General features: G+C 42.8%; 1 protein-coding gene across 1 annotated transcript; it reads right to left on the bottom strand.

Annotated features, from left to right (window-relative positions):
• Window positions 1-4,645: 4,645 nt before the first annotated feature.
• On the bottom strand, window positions 4,646-13,511 carry LOC128253493 (hemicentin-1). Its single transcript, XM_052981924.1, has 6 exons — window positions 12,567-13,511; window positions 10,534-10,730; window positions 9,836-9,990; window positions 6,677-6,887; window positions 6,315-6,572; window positions 4,646-5,258 (listed from the first exon to the last, which is right to left on the bottom strand). Exons 2-6 carry the CDS (start codon window positions 10,604-10,606, stop codon window positions 4,969-4,971), a joined length of 987 nt encoding a protein of 328 aa, XP_052837884.1. The 5' UTR covers window positions 10,607-10,730; window positions 12,567-13,511; the 3' UTR covers window positions 4,646-4,968.
• Between the last annotated feature and the right edge of the window lie 1,858 nt (window positions 13,512-15,369).

The raw sequence follows: 15,369 nt of genomic DNA on the forward strand, positions 1-15,369 counted from the left end.
ACCGTTAAATTCCCCACATCCGCCCTCCTTTCAAGCAAGACAAATATTTGGATGGGCCAAAATATGGGGGCTTTCTCCATTGTCTTTTGTTTACCTGGATGTATCGATAAATGTATCTATGCAAATGTGGACTCAAATCATAAATCATCCAAGCCGAAGACGGAATGGTACTTTGGTGCTTTAAGATGGGTATGAAATTGAGAAATTATCCCAAAAGTTTTGTGCTTAATTCGTCGGCAATTTCTCTGGGGAAGGAATTGGGATTGGGATTATCTGATTGAGGTTGATTCACTTAGTCCCTTGCTAACTACTGTTTCAAAATTCGGAACTTTCGAGTGCATCCTGTGCGTAGTTTCCATGCAATTGGCCACAGTAATTTCACTTGGCTTTTATCCCCTCTTCAGATCCCTACTTTCCCCGCAAACGTCATTTCCGACACCTCGGTGCCATTCCCCTTCCCCTTCCCTTTCCCTCCCCCTTCCTTCTCGTTCGCACGCACACACACACATCCGATTACCAATTTCCATGCACTTGAGAGATTTCATTAGCTACTGCCGTTGTTGTTGTTGCCGCTTTCCATTTGCCATGGCGTGCCTGGCTGGTTTTTCTTCTTTGATTTCCCCAACTTACTCAGCACAGGAAAAAAATTAACTTTTCCTTCATTAAATTCGACTATTCTTCATTGTCACTTAAAACTTAAATTTAAAAGGAATAATTTAAATTAGCTCCATAATTTGAAATTACTTAATAAATCTGTTTGATGGCATAAAAAGGCTATTTAAAATGTGTATTTCTGGTTTAAAATATATGAAACAGAAACAGTTGCAAACGATTTTGAAAAACTAAAGAAATAAGGACATTGCCTCATTTCTCCAATAAGGAATAAATAAGTATAATAAATTTATGTGAAATCGCAGAGTTTTCCTGCCATTTCCGCTCTATATTCATTTTCCTAAGTGTGCTTAAAATTGGAGTTGCAAATTGATTTTGGAAACAGCAGGTAACAGCATTGTTTAAGTCGATTGGTCTGTCTGTCTCGCATGTTGAAAAGTTTCTGTTTTTTCCTGTGTGCCTGAGGTCTTTCTCTACGCACTCTAGCTTTCTATCGCACTTGAGCACTTTCCATGCGTTTAAACAATTTCCCCACAATTTTCCATTTTACAAATGTTTTTTCTTGGCCCATCGCCCGTTGCGTCTTGAATTCGTTTGTTGTTGTCAAAAATGTTGATGAAAATTTCATAAATTTATTTTCGGTTTTCCTCCTACTTCCTGCTGCTGCTGCTGGTGTTGTTGGCCCAGTTGTTGTTGCACTTCATTCGCTCGTACGCTTCTGAGCCATTAACTATGCCACTCGTTTTCAGTGAAGTGCAGAAGGAGCATAGAAAAAAGGGGTGCAAAGTGGGGTATGCTTGGGCAATAAAGCCAGTCGAGTTGCTCATATCATTTAATATTAAACACTTTTAAGAGTCCTGCAGTCCAGGTAAGTTGCCATGGTCTCGATGCGTAAGTCATTTTTATCCGCTTAAGAGACTGGTGGCCATTTGTCTATGTCTTCTTACTTGGTGCCAGTATTTCATATTGAATTTTTCACTGAGCATTTATTTTACACAGCGAAAATATGTAATAAGTTATATTTGTTACGAGGTCAAACTTATGTTCCCAATAATACAATAAAAATAAGTAGTAAATCCACTTTCGGACCACTTGCAATTTTTCGAATATAAACGAATGTATCACCTTTTCTTATATTGGTTGAACAAAATCACCATATCTGGAATGATGATAATTAAGATTAGTTGTTAATTACTTACTATCATATAGGTTTTTAATGTGAAAGTTTTAAATGAGAGTGGATCGAATTGCTTGTCTTCCAAAAATCTAGAATGAGCAATGAACCCATTATTCTGCGTTCAGTAACTTCTAATGTGTTATATTTCCTCTAATGTTCGGCAGATGTGATCTGGGATGTCCATCACCTAGTTGTGTTCTTAATGGTGACGTCAGCGCCCGATGGCGTTATGTTTTGCTTGGCCTCTTGTGCAGAGTTCGGTAAAGAGCTTGATGATGTGTCGGTATTGGCAGTTGCGGTAGTTGTTTCGGAAGAGGAGGCTTCGGTGGTGGTAGTGGCAGTGGCGGTGGACTCCGTGGTTGTGGTTGTGTCCGCCGCATCACTGCCTGCCAGGAAGAACAGGACGCAGACGAGGAAGGCCAGGATACAAACGGCGGCGAAGTGCATGATGTTGTGTTTTGACTTTAACAAATTGAGCGCTTTTAAAGCATGATATCTTAAAAGTGCATATGTTTCCCGGTCTAGAAATAATACCACTTATAAATTTCTAAATTCATGGCTAAAAACATTTACATACATATAACAAATATGATTGCTTAGTTTAAATTACTTTATTTTGAATTAAAATCCATCGCTGATATATAGGACTCTTAGCAATATTGAGCCACCTACAACTGGGGTTCCCGTAAATCAGTTTTTGAATTTATAACATGTTTTTCTCCATGTGCTCACACACACACACACACACACACAATCAGATCAGGTGGGGTCTGAACATATCGATGTATGAATTTTCCGACCTTTCCCCCAATAAATTCTCGAGGCAACGCATCGAATTGGACGTGATTTTAGCTTCACGCACGCACGGCGCACCTAAACAGAGGAGTTAGTTTCATTTAGAGGGGTGGCTCAAAAGGGGGGGTGGCTGAGGGATTGGTTACGTTGTCCTATAGACCACCCATAGCCCCCCACCAACCCCCCTCTTGGCAGTGCTGTTTTCTATGTCATGGCACGTATTTTGGATTTCTGCTACATTTGAACTTAATATTTTCCCGTCTCTGTTGCTCAGTGTGTGTGTTTGTTGTGTGTGTATTTTAGCTGGAAATTTGCTCGCCTTTTTTGGCAACATCTCTGTTTTTGCCTGGGGAATTTCTTTGGCGTGTTAATGCCTTTTGGCTATCAATTGGCCATTATGTGCCGGGGGTTTGGGGCCAGAAGTCCCGACACCGGGACCTTCTTCTTCCGCCACATAACCATTACCAGTTTGTAATTCCGTTGTGATTTGGGATTAGGTCTTCTCCTGTCCTGTCCAGTCCCGTCCCGGGTTATCCTGTTCATGGCCAGGACCAAAGAGCGGGTGTCCAGGCACATGAGCACGCCATAAAAATATCTTGGCACAAGGCAATTGAATAAATTGCGACCTTTACATTGATTCCGTTGCCGCATCATCCTTGGCTGCATTCCCTTTTCCCATTTCGGGACAGTCTCTCTCACTCTCTTAAGTAAATAAAAGCGGCAAAAACCATTTATTTTCCTTTGACTTTTGCACCCTTTTTTCCCCTGATCCCTGTCACGTAAGCTGCCACACAGTGTTATAAGTCCATTTTGGCTGTACAGTACATATCTGCAGCGCCGCAGTGTGTGTATAGCTGGTGTCTCTGTTTGCGTGGGGTGCTTTTTTGCTATTTTTAAATCGAAACATAAATACATGTTGGTTTAGCCACTCGGCTAGTTGCTAGTTGGGCTTCAGTTCCACTTCCAGTTTCGGCTTGGTTTTTGTTGAACACATAACACATAACACATGCTGAGCTGACCACAAGTCGGTCTATTAATACGCGCAAATAAGCCGCTTAATTAGTCTTTCATTTTCGGGGGCACATCGGCTGCGGCAGTGGCCATGGATTGTGGTTGCCACCGAATGTGGCCAGTGGCTGTCGGATTTGCGGGCCAACGTAGCGTATGCATAATGAAGATGATCGAGGCGATTCTGCAACGCGTACGGGCCACCAAATCAGACGTTAATTAAATGCTGCCATAATAGGATGGAAACTTTTACCCCCCAATTATGTGGCTCGTTAAGTTGCTGCCACATGAATCCCTGAATCCCCCCTCAACGAAATGAGAAAAACGATTAGTGCATGCGCAGTTTTCTTTTAACCATAACCATATTTTCATTTATTATGGAGAAACATTGTTCGTTTATTTTTGCATTGTTTAAACAGAAAAACATACTTGACTCCGCCTTGGTTAGCTTCATTTACCACTTTCGTTAGTTTAATAATTTCATTAATTTCATTTACTATTTTATTTTTTTTTTTTTGGTTGAACCGTGATCGAATCGACATCGACCCGTTCGCTCTTATCGCTTAAAAGTCTTATCAAGACCGCTTAAAACCGACCTCTAAATGTACAATTATCAAGTATGAATATTTTACACAGTAACTAGATGATGGACTACGTAGAACAATTTCGCGGCTGACAACCAGATAAAAACTTATCCATATACACTGAATAACCATCTATATATATCCGAGGTTACCTCCCTCTATTCTTCTCACTTCCACTTCCACTTTCACTTTCACTACTCCTCGTGCAGGGTGAATGATTTTGGTATAAATAAATAAACAATCGAGGGCCCAAATAATTTATGTTTGTGTTTTATTGTATATACAATCGGACATGTCTGCTTCAATGAACCCAAATGAAACTGTAGGCCAAAAGGTTTTTAATAATTGCTGACTTTTGGCCGGTTTGTAGTGATTATACCCCTGTGTCAAACCAAATGAATTTCAAATGAAATACAATGACAACACAGCTAAGTTATGTGATGAATGGGAAATAGCTGCTGCTGTTTACTTTGTTTTTTTTTTTGGTAATTTTCTTAGGTATGAATAGTGTTTGTTGCCTGGACTTTTCCTGTTGACTGTGGTTGATTAAAAGTTTTTTCGTAATACTGCCTGCCTGCCTGCCTGCCTGCCTGTCCGTCTGTCTGCCTGCTCGGGAATGTCTTATAGATAATACTCGTTAAAGGACACACTGTATATGTACACTAGTTCGTAAGACGCTCCTCCGCCCTCATTAAATGCACCTGGGGAGGAGCGGTTCAGTCCCAACTTGGCCGGGACTGTCGCTCAGCGTTTGGAGTTCGAGTTCGACTTGGGGCACCTCCTCGAGCCGCATCAGCTCCAGCTCCAGATGCCCAAAAGTCCAGCGGCCAGGTGGCTCCAATTCCAGTTCCAGTTCCAGTTCCTGTTCCTGTTCCAGTTCCAATGCCAATGCCAGTCGGGGCTCCAGTTGCCATTGAAGTTGAAGTGGCAGTTCCAGGCGACAGCCGCCACCGTCATCGACATCCTGGTGGCAAGGACGAAAGGCACTGGAAGGGGGCGCAGGGAGCTGGCGCTGCTATTGCCATGTTGCATGGCAGCCGGATGCTCCCCGTTGATGACATGCACCACCACCGAGGCGGAATCTGCAACGAGTGGGAGGCGGGAAATGAATGTGGCAATGGAAACGCCGCTGGTTCACAAAGTCCTCAATAATTGCCCCGGGCACACTCGCAAAATTGGTTGCTCCGAGTCTACCATACACAGCGGAAGAATTTTTATTGAAAAATAACCCGGTTACCAAATATTTCAAATTAAGCTTGGGAAATTGACACAGCACGTTCTTGGCAACTGAATAAATTTAAGTTATCGAATTTCATTTAAACCAATAAAATAACAAAAACAAGAAGAAACGCTTTAATCGACTATTACATGCCCGTTACTTAGCTAACCAATTTAAAAATAATTGAAAATAATTTCGTTTTGGCTGGCGCCATTTGTCGGAAAACTTACAATAATTCTCATAGCTTCTAAAACAATCGTCCGATTCGGAAAATTTTTTTATAAGTCAATAGATTGACCGAATACATATTTACTCTACAAGTAACGGGTATGAAAATAAGAAACTCACATTTTGTTTTCAATTGAGTCCTTGAAACTTTGTTCTTTGCCGGAGGGAAAACAAGTCAGGAATGCTACCCTCAATTAACAATAACTTATTTTACTGACTTAAAAGGAAAATGCTTTTAACACACTGAAGAAGTCTTTCTTGGTTGTTAAAATAGAATAGTAAGCACACAAATAAGGGCTCCAAAGGTTAGCAGGTATTTCTGTCAGTACCCATTAGAATGGCTGACGCACATGGGACACAGTGAGTTATTTATAAAAGGTATCAATAACTTAATACGCCCACCAGGAAAACCCTGGCTAATAGCACAATCAGTCATGCTCTTAATTTCACATCCGAGAAGCTCAAAAGTTTAGAAGACTTGTGTGCAGATTGCTGCTATTTTAAGAACCAAAATGTTTAAATTAAAAATTAAGCAAGTTGCCAAGACTTTCAAAACTTTGCTAGAGTCAAAGATTAATCCCTGGTAAATAAGGGCTTTCAGCGTGAACTACTTCCATCATTTATCTGTGTGTCTAAGACTTTTTGGCCATTATTTGAGTGTGCTGGGGAGTTGGCACTCAAAACGACTTACCTGAGCTGCTCGGGGAACACGTGTAGTTGCCCGAGTCCGCCGGCGTGGCCTTGGCGATGAGCAGCTTGCTGGTGCGAGTGGAGCGCTCCGTGATGACATTGATGCCGCCGCGCTGCGAGTAATTCATGACCCGCTTGCCCTTGTACCAGTAGATGAACGATGGCGGCACCGGCGACTGCATCGCCAGGCAGGTGAGATTGATGTCGCTGCCGCTCTTGATGAAGAGCTCCGCGTTGCCCAGGATCTTGGCCCGCGACACTGCCATTTGAGAGGTAATAAAAAGCCACACGGGGCAGGCCATTAATTAGCACTCCGCCCACTTGATGGCCAGTTACATCGCCTCCATCGTCCCCGATACTCACCCACCACGTTGAGGCGAAATCCCTGGCTGATCTTCGGCTCGGTGGACACCTGGCACTCGTAGGTGCCCGAATCCCGGGGCTGTGGCGATGAGATGCGCAGCGTCCACTCGTCGGAACCCTCGGAGTGCAGCGACTGGAAGCGCTGGTCGTTCGTGTAGGTCAGAATGCCCACCGTCAGGATGTGTAGGTCGCGTTTCCTTATCCACGAAACCTGGGGGGAGCAGAAAAAAGGCCATTAAATAAGTTAGGAGCCCATAAAACATAGCCCACGGATGCTGCTGAAATACTTTACAGTCTCCCCCTCAATGCCTTAAACTTGAACAAGTGACAGAAATTCAAGGGTTTTCCAATGATAGAAGTTTAATAAGTTTAATAACCCTGGCCTCAAAACAAAAACCACCTATCGCGTTATATTTATCATCACCAAACTGCGCTGCTTTTTATATACAAAAATGCATTTTAATCTAACTTTTGTAACCACTTGGCACAAATAAAAAGGCTGACCTACATGTTCAGAAAAACGAGGGTACAAATTTAATAAAAGCCTTTTTGGGCTGCTTTTCTTGCATGAAAAATTTCATGCAGCTGTCAAAGTGGCGGATGAAAAATTATTTCGTGTTTCAAAGGGGAGTTGCTCGCATTCGTTCATGGTATGGAAATGTTTCTTTATTTGTGCGGTGATATTTTATAGGATGTCAGGTGCAAGGTGAACATTGCACGGAAAGGGGTGTTTAATTGCATGACACTTAGCTACTGACACCATCAAAATTATCTACCCAATCTGTCAGTTATAATGCGATATAACAGCGATAAGATCGTCTGTGATATGGATTGTTTGTCATAATAATTGTCCATAAGCAGATAGTTAGATTAGACCATTTGCTTTGAGTTAAGTTTTTTAAATTGGCCATTTTCAATTTAGTTTAAGAACAAAACTTTTTGCCATGTCTCTGAGGACATTAAAATGTATCCAAAATATAAACTTTTCACTTTGTATTCTGGGGAGCAAGTCACCAAATCGTTCTGCATGGCTTGTTTCCCGAAACACTAATAAAATTGCGCTTTTATATGTTCTTATAATTAGCCGGATTTTTCTCGAGAAACAAAAGTGTGTAGTGGCTTAAAAGGATTCCTGCCACTCGTTCTTTGTGTTCGCTGCCAGAATTGTGCTACCTGAAGGATACTTTAGCTGCCAAGCAAATTGAGCAACTTTAAATGGTTGCCCAAAGTTTTGCCATTTGTGGGCGGGGCAACTAGAAATTCATTAATTGCCTGTTTCGGCTTTGTCTGGACTCTAATTTATGGCTGCCATTGGGTTACTTAGTGGGGCTCACTTCAGAATAGTTTTATATACATTACGGATTTCGAGTACATGGCAGCCTCTGCCAAGAGGAAATAAAGCACTCCCATTGTGCAAGGCTTAATTTGCTCGTTTGTTTGGGTTCAATTAATTATGGATTAGTGCCTGGCCAGTCGGGCTCATAAAGAATCCGTTTGATTTATATTTAAATTAAAACACATTCATTAAACATCCGTTCGCTAATTTTCAATGATCAATTAAAATTAATTGCATTTCCCCAGTGCAAATAAGTTCAAGGCGAATCTTTGGTTATCACCGCAATTATTCGATTGGTAGTGAATACCCATAAAAAAGCGAAAACCAAACAATTAACACATTCGCAATGAAATTTCGTATTTGAAACAGCGTTTTTATACTGCTCATAATATAAAATGATTGATTAATGCAAAATGAAAAGAATTTAGCTTTTAATTTACAGAAAAACCAATTTGCTACAAAAGTATAAGTTATAAGCCGATTAACTAAAGGCATAACGAAATATGTCATATTCTCGTAACAATGTTAATGATAAATATGATAATATGATTAACACAAAGAAATACAAAAAATATCTAAATAAATTATTGTGTGTCGTCATAAGAATATTTATTAAGCTATTTTTTATTGAAAACAATTAAAACAACTGAACAATTGTTTTTTTACCTCTTGCCTTATGCAAACTAAAAATATACAAATGTTAATTAGTTACCCTTTTTTAACTACCTGTATGCTTAAACTATTTCTTTAAAATTCAAAATTTACGAAAGCCTTGTGCTAAGAAAGAAAGTTAAGCCATTTAACTGACTACTCAATGAACTAGTTTACTTCACTTAAACTACATTTCCCAAAAGTGATTACACATCGTTTAGTTTTCCATCGGCTTTTCCTTTGAGTCTGCCCCCCACCCACTCCCCTGAAGTATGCAACGAATTGCAAAAATGCCATTTAGAGGAAAATTTTCATGTCATGCATATATTGCGACAATCAATTAGCACGGAACTTGGGCGGTTACTTTGAGTGACTGGCAAATGAATCCCGTGTTGGGAGTCGTGCAGCATGTAGCATGCAGCATGGCGTATGCAACGTGCTGGAGACATCGCCAATTAGCCGCATATAACGGGAGACAATGCCTGTGCCGGAGGATTAGGGACACAGTTCGGAATTGGGACCCAAAGCTCCGCAGCTACAGATACAGCCATAGCTACAGCTACAGCTCCAGCTCCAGCTCCAGAGCTCCACAGCACGGCGTTAATTACTCAATTCAACTGACTTCTTGCTGAAAGTTGGGCGGGCGAAGGAGCGTGGCTGACATCGTTGTCGCTTCCTGGCGCAAAACGGGGGCCACGGGACCCAAGACACGGACAACGTAAAATTTATTACACCGCATAATTGCACAGCCACAGAGCGCTTGCCAAGGGACAAAAGGTTAGAGGGGTTGGCGGTCGGGGGTCAGAGGGTCAGAGGGTGGCTCACAGGTCCTGTGTTGTTGCATTGCTAACAAATCGCCGGGAGCGGAAGCGAAGCCGTGTTACAAATGTGCAAACCAGAGCGAGCCAAACACAAAGTGCTATTGGGTGTTCGAGGCGCATTCAACCCACAGACCACCAACTTTATGGCGTAATCTTTTAAAAGTAATCTACAAATCTGCCACACGACCGCCGCAGGTCGTTTGTTTTGCCTTATGCCTTATGCGAATATAATGTTGCTCCCAAAGGGGCACGACGAGCAGCAGGCAACATGGGCATATTAATTGCCGAGAGGGAGCTTCACCACCCAAGCAAAACCACCACCACCCAAGCAAAATTGCTGACCCCACTTACCGCTCGATCGCCCAGATTCCGCACCCGGCAGTGCAATAGAGCCGCCTGACCCACGGTTGCGGTGACCTCGCGCCTCGAGGAGTTGTCGAAGTACGGCTGCGAGTACGGGGTCTCCCAGTAGTGCGGTGGCACCTCGCCGCCGACCAGGCCGCAATCTGTAAGCAAACAGGGGATGCAGTCGCATTAATACATGCACAGGACCAAAATATCACTTAAACCGCCCATCAATTATGTACTTTTACATGTGCAAAAGGTCACTTTTCCCATTTCACATGAATAAAGTCCTTGCCAATTGAATTTCGCCTCATATAATATGAAGACTTTGTTAAAAACAGATCTATTTTTTAAATAAGTAAAATATTGGCAAATTTAACTTATATGTATAATAGCCATTATAAGCATGAATTAAATAATTATTTCTGTTTTAACAATGTTTGTATAATTGTTGATGGTGATACATTATTTAATTATCGGAAAACGTGTTATTTGTATTTATTCTTTGCATGTCAATTTATTTTATTTTTAAATGTTAAACTCTGAGATTATATATGTAATTTCCTAGTTTTATTTATTAAGTCATACGCCATCTTTCGCTTTTAAATTCTCTTATTGAAGGCTTTTTACTGTGAACTTTTCGCCAACATTTTTTTTTGCACTGTATGAAAAATAAAATCATTAATGTGAAATAAAAAACTCACCGAGGAGCAGGACCAGCCACAGCGGCACCAGGCAAATCGCTTTCAACGCTCTCGGGCAGTCCGTGGTCCACATGTTTTATGCTCTCCACTAGGTCTGCTGCTTCTGCTGCTACTGCTGCTACTCTGATGGCACGGAGGAGTGCTCCGCTCCTGCCGGCTGCTGTATTTGCTTCGTTTACGGATTAAGCTTTAATAATCTGCAAAGGAGGAAATATTATTACCAGCGCTTTTTATGGGGCCAAAGGCAAAGGACGCGCCTGGAAATGAGCTGGGGGCCATAGGAATGTAATTTGCCGGACAAATGATGGGAGATATATATATATATATGCAGGATGTGGGGTAGAGGGATTCGTGGAGTGGGCCAAGCCAATATGCTTCGCTCACCAACCGCAAAATTGTCCCCGCTTCTCGGCAATTGTTTAACACAGTCAGTTTCATTGCTCTTGGATGGCCAAAAGATTGAAAAATAACGATAAACCTTAATAAATGACACAATGAAACCATAAATATAACCTCACTGATAAATAATCAAATAAAAATTCATTATATTTCTCAGTATTAAAACATTTGGGAAAATACCAATTTTAATTAATTATTAAAACCATAAAATGAATTAAAAAAATGTGGGTCACTAATTAATCCATTTGGATTTCTTTTTTTTTATGTTATTAAATATTAAGTGTTATCTCGTATCTTTTTTTTCCAAAACACGCAAGCCAAACTGGCTAGCTTATTAAAGAAATTAGACCACTTAAACGACTCTCTAATTTAATTAAAGTTTTATGGTGTTAGATGAATTGTCGAAAGAAATAAGGTTTGAAAGTGGGTCAGCAATCGACCAACTGTCACTGCCAAGAATATATTATGAGTAAAATATTCCCAGCGGTTTAACCAATTGCAAACATTATTATTTTACGGATCTCCTGCATATACCGACGATTAAACATTATTTATTGATTCTCGGCGACTTATGTGTGCTCATTTATGGAACTCAGTGCATTGCAATTCCAATTAACAGAACAAGAGCCATCGCCGTCCGGGGAAAATACATCTGAACGACGGGCTAATGAGGTTAATGCCGGATGAAGACGACTTGGTTGCCAGGCAACCAAATGCGTTTCAGATCCGCCTCAGGAACTGCATTCGTGAGCGATGGGATTGGCGAGCTCCACCATATTCCGTTGCCATGTGGCTAAAGCAATTACGGGGCATCGCAAAGGTAAGGGGGAATCCGTGGGGGGAACTGTGCGGGGGCAGGGGCTGAATGGCAAACTAAAGCAAAAGTCAAAAACTTCTCGAAGGATGAAATTAAAAAGTTTCCCCAAGTTGAGCTGCTGGCTGCTGGCTAAACGACCTTGTCAACTATATATAGTTTTATCTGGATAAACTCGATATTGCTTTCGGTCTTCCTTCCTCGTCTTCCTCTTTGCAAATTTGTCAGTCTACTGCCATGGCTCCCCCGAGACCTCGTCGTGGGTGTCCCGCTCATTATTTATGACTCCAACTCAGTAATCAGTCAGTTGGTGAGACGTCCGGGGCTCCTAGAGCGGTCTTTCATAATCCCAGTCATTACTCAAAAATATACATTTGTTGTCAGTCCAATTAGCTGCGTGACTCCAAGGGTCAGCACTCCGGTCCGGTTGCCGCCATTTGTTTTGGTCACTTTTAGCCTTTCAGCCGACGGCTTATTGGTTGCCTAGTTGCCCACTTGCCCACTTGCCCAGTTGCTTGATTCCTGATTCCTGGCAAAAAAAAAAAAAAGGTTCATTTTTTCGCAGCTATTACAGCGGAATTATCGCCTCGCCGTGTGTCCCCTTCGCTCTCCATGGAAATTAAACAAAAGTTTTTTTATCCGGCCAGCGAACAACGTTATTCTGTTGTTCTTTTCCCAACTTTTCAGACCTGTCAAACGGAAAAGGCGGACAAAGGGCGACCGCAGTTTGGCCGGTCAGTCCCTCGGACTTGGGACCCCATTTATTGTTTGTTTTTCTCGCTCGTCCTTGTGGCGCATTAAATTAAATTCCTTCACTTACGGGTCTCCGCAATGACTGCCCAATGACATCAACGTCATCCTCTCCAATCCTTGGCGTCCGATCTGAGATTCTATTGCGTTACTTTCGGTCCTGGCTTTGAAATTCGATTGCGCAATGCGCAATAATTAGGCGGCCCTGCTGGCATCGCTCATTCAGCAGCAACAGTTGCACAATAACCAACAGCGCTCAACAATGTCACAATTCGGCAATCAAAGCGTTTGAACAACTGCACAATCACCAATTCACCAATCAATCCGTTCAACAATGGCGCAAAAAAGTGCCTTTGGTAGGTCTATTTTTTGCCTGGCTGTCTGCTGCAGCTTTACTGGGTGCGTGGGTTAATCGCGCGGATTTCGAAAATATATCCGTTCGGCGGAAGCGGACACATGGACCCACGGCGGCCAGAAGGACCCACGGGCACGGACACGGACACGGGCACGGACACGAATACGGACACGGTCACGCACACGATGACAGCGAGGCGAGCGACAAGGACGAGCGGGCCTTGTGCTATTGTATTGGCCGACGTGTGTATGTTGGCCACATTAGGTGCTACGGCCCTATAGGTATGCACACTCACACTAAGGCAGGGGCTGGCTGGAGCACACACCGATACGCGGAGAGAGGCATTTTGTGTATCCGTCTCGGGACGTGACCAACGATGGCTCCGTGCGATTTAGTTATTAAACGGCTTTTGGCTTGGCTTCTGCTTATGCTTCTGCTTTTGCTTATGCTCCTCACTTGCCCTCACTTCATACTTTCTTCGTCTGTTTTCATTTTTAAATGTGGCACAATGTGGCGATGTGGCGATGGCACTTTCCCTTTCCCCGGTTCGACCCCTGTGACTGATTTCTCCGACGGCGGCGGACGGGCATCCTTGCGGCAGGATTCGCGTGCTGGAACTGATTCCGTGTCTATCTCGGCGAGCTTACAGGACTATTCAGGACCGTGACTCCGAAACGAGAGAGACCGAGACTCCGAAAAACGTTCGTTGGCGCAGGCGCCGTTCTGAGGTCCTCAGATGAGGATGAGAGGTAGTGAAGATGAGAGGATTTCCCCGAAAGCCAGAGCATATCAAATATTAATTTGCCTTCCATTTGTTGCCGCTTTCTTTGCATGCCTAATGAGCAGTTTCATTTTAAAGGCAAAGGGTTTATTTTCTTCTTATTTTTTATTTTTTGTTCGTTGACTCCACTTATCCCTTGGTTTTTCCAGCTAACCGCCAAGCCGGATCGCTTCGCTCTCCATCAGCCGACACGAGAGACTTCGCTCTCGATGTGATACTATCTGGGTTATTAGCACAACCTGCCTCAATGCGAGTCACACGAGACGCAACTCGGCCGAAACCAAATCCGAGTGCAAATCGTGGCCAGACGAACCTAATATGCTCCATAGTCACGTACAAATGAATATTCGTCGTAGTAGAGACGCCTTCGTTTTGGCATATTAATATAGTCTACATTTCGGGGCACTGGCAGCGCGAGCAAGCCCAACCTTTTTCCCTTTTTCGCCCCATGAATGATTTACACGGGGCCATGGAAATGTGATTTTTACCGCAATATATAGGTATTGGTATAGGCAATAGGTATGGCTATTCGCCATCGCCATTGCCATCGAACCCCTTCCGCGCAGAAACAATTGAACAGACAGTTATAGGCCAATTTCACTTTATGTCCATGCGTCGTACTCGAGAGAGATTTGTGGGGCTGTTGAATGGGTGGCATAGGGCTGGAGGCGGTGCAGGGGTGCATGGCTGGTTTATGGGGGTCTATGGGTGACAGGGGGTACCTGTACCAACACCTGTACCTCGTTGTTGCGCCGGCCATGTCAAATGTTGCGTGTTATAGCCCGCAAATGTGGCTGTCGAAAGCGTATCCTCCCCGCCCACCCGCTCCCACTCGCACTCCCCCTCACAAGTACTAGCAGCCCGACCCTCCGAAAAAAAACCAGGGGCGGACGGGCATTTCAACGCATGCCTTACGAGCTCATAAATAAAATGCCCACCCGGTCGGAGGCCGATAAAGTCGAGTGTGCTTGACTGTGGAATGCCCTGTAGGCCTCACAACATCGCAATGCAAATGAGCCTGGCGCCCAGAAAGAGACAGACGCACTCAGACAGACAGGGACAGGTGGATGGCGGGGGAGAGGGAGAGGGACAGAGGGTATACAGCGAGCCATTGCAACAGAAAATTGACAGACAATGGTCCTGTAATTGACACGCCACCTAGCGGCCATTACGAATGATTAAAGGTGTTTTACCCCTCCCATTTGTGCAAGTGTGTGTGTATGCGTGTGTCTATGTGAGTTGACATTTGATTATAGAATTCCATTACCAAACAATCGAAATGGGAATACAGCGCAGGGAGTTGGTCAAAGCGGAGGCGGAACCGTGCTAAGCAGTTTACACATTCCATAATTAAACGAGCACGCAATCAGGTCAAATGGAACATAGATAAAAATATATCATATCTGCTCAGAATTGAAGCGCTTTAGCTTTAAGCTTATTATAAATATGAAGTTGTAATTAGTACATGGATAAACATGTTTTGAAGATAATGTTTTCTCAAAGAAATATGTATTCATTTTCAATCCTTGATTTAAATTTATTCAGACCCCTGAGGACTGGAACCTCATGATAATGTAAAATGAGGTTTTAATTAAGTTTCTGGGCAAAGTTAATATTAGAAATTAATTTAAAAACATAGTCATAATGGTAAGGCAAAAGTAGGGTTTCAACCGAGAACACTAGGCAGTTGAAAAGCTTTTTTAATCGGATGATAAGTTTTATATATTATATATTAAT

The sequence above is a fragment of the Drosophila gunungcola genome, chromosome 3R, assembly GCF_025200985.1.
Source record: "Drosophila gunungcola strain Sukarami chromosome 3R, Dgunungcola_SK_2, whole genome shotgun sequence".
NCBI lineage: Eukaryota > Metazoa > Arthropoda > Insecta > Diptera > Drosophilidae > Drosophila > Drosophila gunungcola.

What these genes read in the sequence shown, in the direction of transcription:
- LOC128253493 (XM_052981924.1), bottom strand. Translation starts at nt 10,606, where the DNA reads ATGTGGACCACGGACTGCCCGAGAGCGTTGAAAGCGATTTGCCTGGTG. An exon ending in GTGGCTGGTCCTGCTCCTCG is followed by an intron (nt 9,991 to 10,533) that starts GTGAGTTTTTTA and finishes GTTTGCTTACAG; the next exon opens with ATTGCGGCCTGGTCGGCGGC. An exon ending in ATTTCGCCTCAACGTGGTGG is followed by an intron (nt 6,573 to 6,676) that starts GTGAGTATCGGG and finishes CTCAAATGGCAG; the next exon opens with TGTCGCGGGCCAAGATCCTG.